The sequence below is a fragment of the Sycon ciliatum genome, chromosome 7, assembly GCF_964019385.1.
Source record: "Sycon ciliatum chromosome 7, ocSycCili1.1, whole genome shotgun sequence".
Classification (NCBI taxonomy): Eukaryota; Metazoa; Porifera; class Calcarea; order Leucosolenida; family Sycettidae; genus Sycon; species Sycon ciliatum.
In genome coordinates this window covers 3,490,151-3,502,619 of record NC_088649.1, presented here as the reverse complement: position 1 = coordinate 3,502,619, position 12,469 = coordinate 3,490,151, and the positions used below count along the sequence as shown (strand labels likewise).

The 12,469-nt window shown below is 49.1% G+C and overlaps 1 protein-coding gene across 1 annotated transcript; it reads right to left on the bottom strand.

Moving 5' to 3' along the window:
- Positions 1–8,693: 8,693 nt before the first annotated feature.
- On the bottom strand, positions 8,694–11,623 carry LOC135820748 (uncharacterized). Its single transcript, XM_065333769.1, has one exon. It carries the CDS (start codon positions 11,321–11,323, stop codon positions 9,527–9,529), a length of 1,797 nt encoding a protein of 598 aa, XP_065189841.1. The 5' UTR covers positions 11,324–11,623; the 3' UTR covers positions 8,694–9,526.
- Between the last annotated feature and the right edge of the window lie 846 nt (positions 11,624–12,469).

Genomic DNA, 12,469 nt, shown 5'->3' with positions numbered 1-12,469 from the left:
GTCGCCGGCAATATCCCTCACATACAGAACGAAGAGCAAAGGTCCGAGAACTGACCCTTGAGGAACCCCTGACTGGCTGTCATAAGTTGTACTTCTGGTTTTTCCTGTCTCCACGTATTGCCGGCGATACATCAAGTAGTCTGAAAACCATTGCAAAGCAGTGCTAGTGAGACCCAGTTCAAAGAGGTCCTCAACCAGAATGCTATGCTTTACCTTGTCGAAGGCTTTAGACATGTCGACAAATGCTACTCCTGTGTGCTGCCCAGCGGCTTGTGCTTCATTGATGTTCTCTACAGCTAGCGCTAAGGCATCTGCTGTGGAATGCTGGTGTCTGTAATCAAACTGACTAGTAGGCAAGAAATTGTTCGTGTTGAGGTACTGCAGAAGCTGCTTATGAACAATACGCTCAAGCACTTTCGACACTATCGGCAATAGGGAGACTGGTCGGTAATTCTTGGGTTGGCTGGGGTCTCCAGCCTTGAACAGAGGCCGTATCTTACCCACCTTCATTGCCGCAGGAAACTGTCCTTCTCTCAATGACTTATTAAATAGTAGCGTGAGTGACGGTGCCAGGATGTCAGCATGCATCTGGAGGAGACTTGCTGGAATATCATCACTCCCAGTGGCTTTTCTGGTGTCCAACTGTTCCAACATTTTCCGAGTAGTTGCAATGGAGACTGGCAAGAATTCCGAGAAGTGCACCGCAGGTGGAGGCCCAAGGGGTAGGCGTAGCTGTGCAGGGCGAGCTGGATCTTCCACAACTTTCGAAAAAGTGTCTCGAATCGCATCCACCGTGCACTGTGGATCCCTGTACGTCGACTGTTTGCCTGTCAACTCCTTGATTATTTTCCAAGTCTCTCTGGCATTTCCAGTACATTGCTGAAATTTGGAGTTGTAGAATTCCTGTTTCCGGGTCCTGTTGTAGCTAGTTGCCGCACGTCTGGCTGTACTAAATTCATCATAAGTCTCCTGTGTCTTAGCAGAGAGCCACTTTCGGTGCAACCTATTCCGCTTGTGTAGTAAGTACAACAATTGCCGGTCAATCCATGGCACTGAAGGCTTCTTCGTTCTGTGATTACTTTGCAGTGGGGCATGGACATCCAAAACCTCAATAAACCGGCTAGACCACTCGGTCCACATGGCGCTTGGGTTGCCGGTAATACTACACAAGTTCTTCTGGGTTAAGTCACGCCAGAAGTGATCGTGGTTTATCCGGTGATAGTTGCGGTATAAACGTGTGGTGTCAGATCCACGAGGCACAATGAGGTGAAAGTCACTGGCCACGGCAGCATGGTCACTGAAAGCGACCGGGATGATCTTCGCTGTAGTGGAAGGATCAAAATTGTTCAGTATCAAATCGAGGGTGCTGTCTTGTCCTGTTGAGCTAAATCGCGTAGACTTGTTGACACCGTGATGCAGAGCATAGCTGTTCAGCAAGTCAGATAAGTAGTGATACTGAGGGTCCCTGGCACTTAGGTCAATATTCACATTAAAGTCACCACAAACGATAGCATTTGGCTGTGGCCTTAGAGCAGCGCAAAGATGTTCGTCTAGCTTGTCCCAGTAACCCACAGGTTCAGATGGAGGGCGGTAGATCGTTCCAACAAGACAACTGCGGGGTTTGCAAGCGACTTCACACCAGCAACTTTCCACACCATCAGTTGTTATGTCGTCTCTTGGTTTTACCGGAAGACATGACTTCCAGTATATGCAAACTCCTCCTCCTACTCGACCACTACGGTCTCTGCGTGTTACACTATATCCAGTCAGGGCTATTTCTTGGTCCGAAACAGTGGCGTCGAGCCAGGTTTCGTTGACACAGACTATATCCGGGGCGTTGAGTTGTTGTGTGAGCAGTAGGATGTCATTGAGTTTGTTACGCAGGCTCCTGATGTTGAGAAATAGAACGCGAAGTGCACTTGGGTGGGTAGGAGAAGGTAGTGGAACTGACGGACTAAATGAGTCAGCAAGGGGGTTAAGTGAAGACATGGCTGTTCTTGTAAAAGTGGGTTGGAGTCTGGCAGTTGGGTTTGACTCTGTCATAGATTATGTAAAAGAAGATCAAATCAGTACTCAAAGGTTATCCCACCGATTGTAACATTCGCCAGGCTGCTGTCTGCATCCTCTTGTGAATCTGCATTTCCAACTGGCAGTTCATTACTTTCAGAAAATCCTTCAGTGCTGTGCAGTGCAGTCCTGGACTGTGCTGGGAAGGTGTGTTTCCCAGAAGCCAGGGTGAAGCCCTCAGCGTCAGGTGACTGGTGAGCTGTCTTTCCTCTGCAGAATTTGTTCATATCCTGCATTGGGGTTCTGCTCGGACTGGTGGTCTCATTGCGAGCCTGCTGCAACAGTTCCGATATATTCCTAGTGCTCTGCTTGTCCTTTGGATCCGCGTGGGGTTGTGCTGGGTCCGTACAAGGTTCACGAGGTCGAGATGAGATCTCTGACTCTGCATCCGTAGATGAACTCGAGGCGCCAAGTACTGGAGGTGGTGGCTGGGGTTCAGAGCTGTGGTGCACAGAGTTGTTGGCTTGACCTGCGCTTGACCCTACCATACTGGAGTACAGCGTACCAGATGCAGAGTTCTTGCCCCGTTGCATCTGCTGAGTGCAATTTCTGGACACGTGGTGGCTTGACCCACACTTATAGCATGTTGGGGTCTGACCCTTGTGCCATACACGGATTCTCTGGTGTGTGCCAGGCAAGACAATCACAGAGGGGACAGCTACGGTCGGTACTATACTGACGTACACCGTTCCAGTGGTGAAGGTACAGGCTTCAATGGTTTTCACCTCCCGCTTTGGTTTGCCGATCACAGTGCCGAATTTCTCGATTGCAGAGACAATGGAGGGGAGGGAAACGTCTTCAGCCACGCCAAAAGCATGGACTGACACTACAGCACCATCTCCAACCACCAAGGTCAAAGGCGTTCCGTTAGCCTGCAGGCCTTTCGTCACAACATCGTCCCTTACTTCAGTGCTACAAAATGTAATTCTGCAGAATCCACGTCGGCCATTTAGATCTACTTGCTTCACATCTCCTGGTTTTACTCCAGCAGACAGCAACAGCTTTACGTAGAACGCATGATCGTTCCTTGGATGGTCCTCCCCTAACTGTATGATATGCCGCCAAAAGTCCACTTCTACAGTCCTGTATGGTCACGTGAATCCGTTCGCGCGAAATTTGCATCTGCAGTGCTGTTCAAACCTGGCGCGAGATACGCACAGAAGTACGTTTGTACGATTTTCTTGACCCGGGTTGATTTCAACCCTCCCCCCAAGGGGAGGGTTGAAATCAACCCGGGGCGAAATTTCAACCCGGGTCAAGCGCAATGCGTCATGTAAACGCGCCATTCACTTTGTGCACATGGCGGGTTGAAATCTGACCCGGGTCGAACTCAACCCGGGTTGAAACGCTTCATGTAAACACAGCCCTAGGTTTACACAGCCATGCCAGAGCTCGCATTTTTCCCAACTGCTGCATACTGCTCTCCCAAAATAATGAAGTGCGCGTGCTCCGTACGATGTTGCACTGCCACGTTCACTTATCGTATAAATTCTCTTTCAGTCCGAGCAAATAAATCAGTTATCAACTCATCTCCCAACTGTGCACTTGCGGGTTTGTCCCGGTTAGTGACATGGTGCCGAAACCTGCTTCCTAGTTCCTCGCCACTGCCCCCAACCGAGCCTTGCTCCTGGTTGACTCGCCCTTTGGGGCTTGAGTTGTGAAAATGGGCGACACAAGATTGCCGACGGCTATCCAGACGAGCAAGCGTGCTCTCAAGCTCCTGTACGAAGAGCTGCAGGAGGAGACGACAGTCGGCGAAGATCTGCTAGCAGGAACCAAACCCGTCAACCAGATAAGTCCGTTTCTTTGTGGTTTATAGGGGAAGTATACCCTAAAATCAAAATTTCACCAGTTGTAGTCTTCGGGGTGCTGAGTCGAATGGTCTTGGTCCGAGGAAGCTGAGACGCTCCCTTCCTACTTGAATCCCAATCGAACTCGCGCACTTCCACCGAAACTGGGTGACTGCGCCCTACTAGATGGAGATTTGTATGCAAAATGTCACTAAAAGCGCCATTTCGTTCTTATAAAAGCCCGGATGACCGCGATTGGCCCATATGTTGTAGTCTTTTGGACGCTGAGTCGACTGGTTTTGGTCCGAAAAGGCTGCGATGCAGCGTTCCTCCTTTATTCCCAATCGAACATGGTTGAACAAGCGGTCACGTGCTCCTGCGTACACCAGTCACCTGGTCACCGTGCCTGCAGGGTACAACTTACTAGCCTGTTTGACCTTTTTTGGGTGCAGTCCTGTCACTCTAGTTGAACTCGAGTTGAACCTTGGTGTGAAAGTTGTCGCCTGCTGGCGCGGTGACCAGGTGATTTGGGCACCCAGGAGCACGTGACCGCTTGTTCAACCATGTTCGATTGGGAATAAAGGAGGAACGCTGCATCGCAGCCTTTTCGGACCAAAACCAGTCGACTCAGCGTCCAAAAGACTACAACATATGGGCCAATCGCGGTCATCCGTGCTTTTATAAGAACGAAATGGCGCTTTTAGTGACATTTTGCATACAAATCCCCATCTAGTAGGGCGCAGTCACCCAGTTTCGGTGGAAGTGCGCGAGTTCGATTGGGATTCAAGTAGGAAGGGAGCGTCGCAGCTTCCTCGGACCAAGACCATTCGACTCAGCACCCCGAAGACTACAACTGGTGAAAATTTGATTTTAGGGTATACTTCCCCTTTAAAGGAATTGTTGGAAAGAACGGAAGCTAACTTGGATGATTTTGTTCAGAATGTGGAGGAATATGAGCCAAAGGGTAAAGACAACAAAGAGATAAAGAATGGTTTGGAGGATGAGGCTGGGTTATGGACAGAGACACTAGAGAAGGGTTTCAAACTCCAGAGAAAATTGAGAAAAATGGAAGTGGCATCAGGCGTCCAGCCTACAATGCAGACAGAATCTACCTTGCTTGAGATTACGAAATTGATTGGGATGCAAGCTAACACCCAAGAGTCAACCCAAAATCTTCTAAAGAGATTGGTAGAGCGGGATACTAGACCCATAGTAGAGCGGGATACTATAACCGAATCGAAGCCCCAGACAACTGCCAGATTACCCAAATTGGAGCTAAAGCATTTTGATGGGGACATAATGGAGTTCCAAGAGTTTTGGAACATTTTCGATGCTACTATTCATGACAACTCCTCCTTGTCACCAGTTGAAAAATTGAGCTACCTCCGTGAATGTGTGGGAGGGAAAGCACAAGACGTGCTGAAAGGTTTAAGAATCTGTAATGCAAATTATGAAGTTGCCCGGGATCTGCTTGAGAAGAGGTACGGGAGTAAGCAAGCTACAGTGGATGCCCACTACACTGCTTTAATGGAGATGTCGGCCTGCACCTCAAAAATCGAAAGTTTGAGGTCTTGTGTTGACAAAATTGAAGTGCACCTCAGGAGCCTTGAAGCACAAGATGAGGATGTATCGCAAAAGGTGTTCATTACAATAATCTTAAGCAAGCTCCCCAGTGATGTGAAATTACAACTTGAGCTCACCAAACAGAACGATGAATGGACAATTAGTGAGTTGCGTTTGGCACTATCGCACTTACTAAAGGCAAAAGAGAATGCAGAAGGACCAGCCGCATGCAAAGGTCAACAATCATGGCAACACGCCAATCACTCAAAGAAGATACTATCAACAGGGCAGTCTCTACTTGCGGGTGCTGGTGTAGCTCGTACTATCAAATGTATGTATTGTGATGGAAAGCATTACTCTGATGAATGTCAAATGTACAAATCACTAGATGAACGGAAAACACGGTTGGGTATGAAATGCTACATCTGTCTGAAAGCGGGACATGGAGCAAGAGCTTGCATGAATGCTAGAACATGCTACCATTGCAATCGCAAATCCCACCACAGAAGTCTGTGTCCACAGAAGTTCAAGTCAAATGAAGAGCGAACAAATGATGGGAAGCATCATGGTGATGGACAAAAACAGGCACACACTTTGAATGCAATGGCAGAGACATTTGAACCAACACAAGATGAGGCAATGGTTTCTCACACACAAGGGCACAGGGTTCTAATGCAAACTGCTTTGACTACTGCAACAAATGAGGAAGGCAACAGGTCACAGACTGTAAGGATCTTGTTTGACACGGGTTCATCGAGAACATACGTCAGTGAGAATGTCAACAAAGCATTGGGACTCAAACAAGAGGGAAGTGACAGAATTTCACTTGCAACCTTTGGTGCAACACACAGATCGGTAAAGGAATACCCTGTAGTCAATTTGCACATCAAGCAGAAGAATGGTGAATTAGCTTCCATACAGGCAAATGATATCAACAACATTTCGTGTCCACTACAGAAAGTACCTTTGAGCACAGCAAAGCACTCTAGCTTACAGAAGCTTATCTTAGCAGAGCCTCTATGCAATACACCTGAAGCAATGCCTATTGATATCTTAATTGGAGCAGAGTTTTTTTTTTTTTTTTTTACCTGGGTGAAGGTAGGTTGAGTTGGGTGACTCCGCTCTCTCGCGAAAGGAGAATGTCTTCTTCATTCAGGACTGGTCTAAAGAATATATCAATAGGAAGTTTCAACGTTAGAGGTATTTCTAGTCAGGTGAAGCGGGAGCAGCTTGCTCGGGATATCGCGAGGTACCGAGTCGATGTTTGTTGTCTTCAAGAAACGAAAATAGTAAATTCTTTTGATGAAACGCTGGGCAACGGAACGAGAATCATCTGCCTGCCGTCAGAGTGCAGGCATTACGGTATGGGCTTTGCCGTTGGAGGCGCCCTCAAGGACTGTATGAGCCGGTATTGGCGTATTTCTGACAGAGCGGCCGGTATTCAATTCAAATTTCCCAATAGCAAAAAATCATCGTTGACGGTCATCAACGCCTACGGTCCAACAACAGAACGGCTGCGGGCAAGCCCGGATGAACAAAGTGAGTTCTTTGACAGTTTGGCGAATGCCGTGACTGACTACGCTTCCAGTGGATTGTTGTTCGTAGCTGGTGACTTCAACTCGAAGCTAGGGATACGCAAAAGTGGCGAGTCCTTTCTTGGACGCCATGGCCGCGGTCAACGAAACTTGAGTGGTGGAGTTTTTGCTAGTTTCCTTGAAGCTCACAACCTGTTCGCTGGCAACACAGCATTTCAGCACAGCGCTAGACATAAAACAACGTGGCAAGGCCCTTGCCGTGACAATTCCGGTGTTCCTGTTTACAATATGATAGATTACATCTGCTGCCGTCAGAACCAGAGTCCCCTTCTAACAGACGCAAGGTCGTATGCGGGAACATATGTATTCTCCGACCATCGCCTAGTTGTGGCGAGACTGGACATGTCGAGATTCTATGGTGTTCTGGGTATGCACCAACGCAAGACCACTGCCGGCAACATCCGCCCTGACACTGGAAAGCTTGCTTCAGATGTCGCAATTCGGGAATCCTACAAGAGAACTGTGGAGACCCAGGTCCAGTGCAGCGTGTCATCAGAAGCCAACAGCACCCAAGCAGTCTGGGAATCCCTATCTGAAGTCCTCAGCAAATCAGCACTGGATTCGGCCGGCACTCAGCAGAGACAACATCACCGCCATGACTTCTCCCCTGAAATTGAGTTGCTGTCACGCAAGCAGAAAGATCTTCGCCTGGCGATTGGAGAGTGCAGGGATGACCAGAAAAGACAGTCACTAAAAAATCAAAGAAATCGCACAATGCATGAAATTCGTGATATCGCATCTGACAATGCCAAGAGAGCCTTGGATCGTCAAGCAGAGGAAGTGGAGCGACTGCATGATAGTGGGGCAAAGATGTTCCGTGCTGTCCAGCTACTGAAGCGAAAACCGTACAGCCAGCCTATTATTCATGATGAGAAGCAGCGGGTCGTTATCAACCCTGCAGACCAGCAGGCGTTCATCATCAAGCATTATGAAAGCCAATTCCATGATAAATCCCTCCCTGACATTCCACAATTCCTAGGTGATCCCAGCCCTCTCCCCAATCAAATCACATCGTCCGAAGTTAGGAGGGCCTTCCAAAGCCTGAATAACGGGAGAGCGGCAGGCCCTGACCATCTCTCCGGAGAGTTACTCAAGTACAGTCCTCCCATTGTCGCTGAGATGACTTCCGACATCTTGAACCGAGCTATTGAGACACATGACCCACTCGAAGTTGGCAGAGGAACCCTAATACTGCTGCAGAAGCCCGGTAAACCACTAGGGCCGCTTACTAGTACGCGCCCTATCGTACTGCTCTCGGCGTTGAGAAAGACGCTGTCCCTGATTGTGCTGAAGAGGATACAGCCAGCGGTTGATCAGTACCTGGCTACATCCCAAAGTGCTTTTCGTCGTGGCCGCAGCACAAGTGATGTGGTGTGGTGCCATCGATGGCTATGTAGTATGACGCAGCGATTCAATACGTCCATCCACATATTGGGAATTGACATGAGTAAAGCATTTGACACTGTCCGCCGCGATGTCCTGATGAGGATCCTTGAATCCTTCCTCCAAGAAAGTGAGCTCCGAATGATCCGTATACTGTTGACTGAAACCTGGCTTGAACCTCGTGTGAAAGGTGCATCGAAAAGCTCCTTCAAGACAAATATCGGAGTCCCTCAAGGGGACAGTCTCTCTCCAGTGCTTTTCACCATTTACTGTATAGCAGGAAATTTTCGGACGGAATTTATTTTCGTACGATTTCGTACACGGCCTCTTTTGTACTAAAATTAATTCCGTACTAAAATTTGTTTATGTGAAAATATATACACTATACATGATGTATATCAAAATGCTACTTGAAGACCCAGCGCATGGCTCATACTATTCTGTGTGATACTGGTACTATGTACAAGGTTGAAAGATGTGTGATATACGTTATAATATTGTATCATGTACTGAATGCGCATCTGAAGAGAAATCAACAGATTGTTCAAGGTATTCCACGCTGGAAATTCAGGCAAGTTCAATGAAGCTAAGCTGACAGCCGGCGACTCGACTTCGGAGGCTAAAAATGCGTTCAATGTAGCTGCCTATGTAAACGGCAGCAAGGCCCGGGGACAAGTGGTTGCCAGCAATAGCAATGAGTGCACCATTCTTGCCATGCCTGTGGCTGTCGAAAATCACTAGTCTGCCGTAGACAAAGCAAATAGCAACAGTATAGGGAGTTTGAATGAACAACGCAGCAAAAGAAGCAGACTTGGAAAGCATCATGAATTCAATGATTTTGGGTAGATTTCGCTCGACATGCTGCCGATTGAAGAAGCCGAAATCACGCTTCGGTGACAGAGCAAGACCGAGATCCGGAAACAATTCAAGCAGTGTGTCAATGCCGAGAAGCCCGACGCAGTTCCCAGCATCATACCGTTGGTTGCCAGACCGAATTGCTGCCAGGAAAGGCTCAACAGCTGAGGAAGGCGGTGAATCTGCGGACGTTGGGACTAAAGACGGATCCTGGAGTACAGCACGTGCAATCTCTGCAGAGATGATGGTACAAGCCAGGCTCGATGTTCTGCCCTAGAGTGTTGACTGTGACAGCGGAAGGGGTAGGTACCACTCATGGACCTTGGTCACTTGCCAGATGGCGTGCTTGAAACTCTCAGTAGGAATAGGTAGCTTGGAGGCAGATTTGCTTGCAGCACCACCTGTGTCGTCTGTCATTGGTGATGGTGGAGGAGATGGTGGTAGTAGCTCCGTAGCAAGATATGATGATGCTTTGTTGATGGTGATACGGCCCTCGTCCTGAATCTGGCTGCAAGACTCATCTTCCTGGGCAATGGGATCAGCCTCGTGGTCAGTAGCTTCAACAGGCTGGCATGCATTGACTTCATTTCCTCCAGGTTGGGTGCTGGCTGCTGATGGCTGGTGCTTGCGCATGGCCATCTCCCATCCCTTCAGGAACACGTCATGCTTTGCAGACACACTCACAAGCACATCAATCAGCCACTCTGCGTGCAGGGGTTTCAATGTGGAAAGTTTCAGGTCTGGCTTGAATTTGCTGACGACCTCACATGTTTCACCAGTTCTATCTTCTGTGTCATTGATATCATCCACAACTTGCCGGGAGTACCACTCGATGAACTTGTTCTTCATAGCATCCTTGACAATCTTGTTCACCACAAGATCAATCACCTGCATTTCAGACGTGCAATTCGCAGGTACAAATACACACTTGCAGTTGTTGGTGTCGAGGATATCCATGACGGCAGGAGTGCGATGGGCACGGAATACGTCCATAATGACGAGGCCGGGAGTTGCTGCATCCAGCTGTAGCTTGGTTCTCTGTTTGTTGAAAAACGGCACCAGCACTTTTTCAACGTAGCGAAGCATCATTGACTCGTTGCACCAGTGGTTTGGTGAGTGCCAGATGTCGTATCCATCCGGAGATTTGACACTGGGGTGGCAGCGATTGGTTGAGCCTTCATACAACAGCTGAGCTGGAAGAAACTCTCCGGCCATGGAGCAACCAAGGACAGCTGTAATTTGTCTCTTGTCATCAAGACCTGTCAGGGGAACTTGCTTCGAACCACACGAAGCCATGGACCAGGATGAAGCTGGAACGATAGCAATTGCTGTTTCGTCAAAGTTGACGACCAATTCTGGAGGGATGTTGTGTTGCTCCATGGTGTTCTGGATCATGCCAGTGAAGCGATCACGGAGTTCTCCAATATTGTCCGGAACTTTCAGAGCTGATTTGGTTCCCTTCCGCTTGGTGAAGTTCATGCGCTTGAGTAGCGACTTGCCCCAAGCTCTGCTCGAGAATCCAAGCCAGCCACCGTTGCTTTCCAGCACTTGCGGCGCCGTTTGTTGCGCCACACCAATTGCAGTGGCCAGCACAATGGACGTGTTCACCACACCACCTGTCTTGCGAATGGCCCGGACATATGATTGCACTCTTGAGTCGGCCTGGTTTGGGAGCATCAGTGGTCTTCCGCGATCGCTCTTTGTAAAGTTCTCACCACTTGGAGCGGACACAAGGTGTTGCTTGTACTTTTTCGTGATCGACGCTACAGTACTCGGTGCCACAGTTCGTCCCAATTCTTTCGAGAAATAGCGACTAGCACTGCGCTGCCCATGGAGACAGGCATGCTTTGAGATCTTCGTCCGAAGTTCATCATCGTAGTCGAAGTAAGAGCCGCGACGTTTACCGATTGGCTTGCTATCAGCATTTTCAATCACCACCGCATCGATTTGGGCGGTCGCAGAGCATTCAACATCGTCCGTTGATTCCGGCAGTAACGGTGTCTTCGGAGCAGGCTTGGGCCGATTTCCCGAGGAAGTTGTGAGCCAATTCCACAGAGACATCTTCGACATTCATTTCTCTTCCAGCAAAGGCCTTTGCACTCCAAATTTCATCATGAAACTTGAAAGGACTACAACTACAAGTACAAGGACTGGCTCTCGTTCAGGACTGATGCGAAACTTGACCTGCACTGCAGTACTGCAGTGCAGGTCAAGTTTCATCATGAAAGGACTACACGCGCGCTGCAAGCAAGACTAGAGGCCAAGACAAGAGTCCACACCTGGGCTGGTAGATCCACGCCGCGCGGGGGGTTGTGGACTCTTGCTACAAGTACAATGACTGGCTTCCGTTCACATGTTTCAGGACTAATGAGTAGTGCGTCGATCTACGCGTAGTGGCGCAGTGCAGTTCACAGCACAGAAACGTTCATAGTACAGCTAGCTGGCCAGCTAGCGCTGAAGCCATAACACGCATACGCGCGTGCAGACTTTTTGCAGTGCGCCTTGCATGCCCCGCGTACTGCATGCAAACACGTGCATCAATATTTTTTAGCATGCAGCACTGTACGAAAATAAAATCCGTACGAAAGGTCAAAATTCGGCTTTGTCCGAAAATAATTCCGTCCGAAAATTTCCTGCTATACAGTACCTGGAGGCTGCTCTCCGGGACCTACGACAGGAGCTGCCATCTCGCCCTGCTGTGGACAATGACCTGCCGCTGGATATCGCATACGCGGACGATGTTGATTTTGTGAGCCGGGATGAGACGTTTCTCAGTGAAGTTGAACAACAAGCTCCAGCAGTTCTTGCGAGATGGAACCTGAACGTTAATCCCTCCAAGACAGAGCATACCACCGTCGCCCGATTTCCCGATAGGAACCAAGAAACGTGGCGTACTGTCCGCAAACTAGGCTCCCTCCTGGGTGACGCCGAAGATGCTGCTCGGAGGCGTCAACTGGCCGCCGCCGCCTTCAACTCACTCCTCAAGATCTGGACCCGGAGGCGCCAGATCAGTGAAGGTCTTCGGCTGAGGCTCTACAACGCCTACATCATCCCAGTCCTTACCTACAACTGCGGCACTTGGGGCCTACCGATGTCGGAGCTCGCGCGAATGGATTCATTCCACAGGACCCAGCTAAGGAGCATCATCGACATGCGGTACCCTAAACGAATTAGCAATGACACTCTGTATAAGCGCTGCGGAGCTGTCCCCATCAG

Bases quoted from the DNA above. Each gene is read 5' to 3' on its own strand.
- LOC135820748 (XM_065333769.1), bottom strand. From the start codon at position 11,323: ATGTCGAAGATGTCTCTGTGGAATTGGCTCACAACTTCCTCGGGAAAT.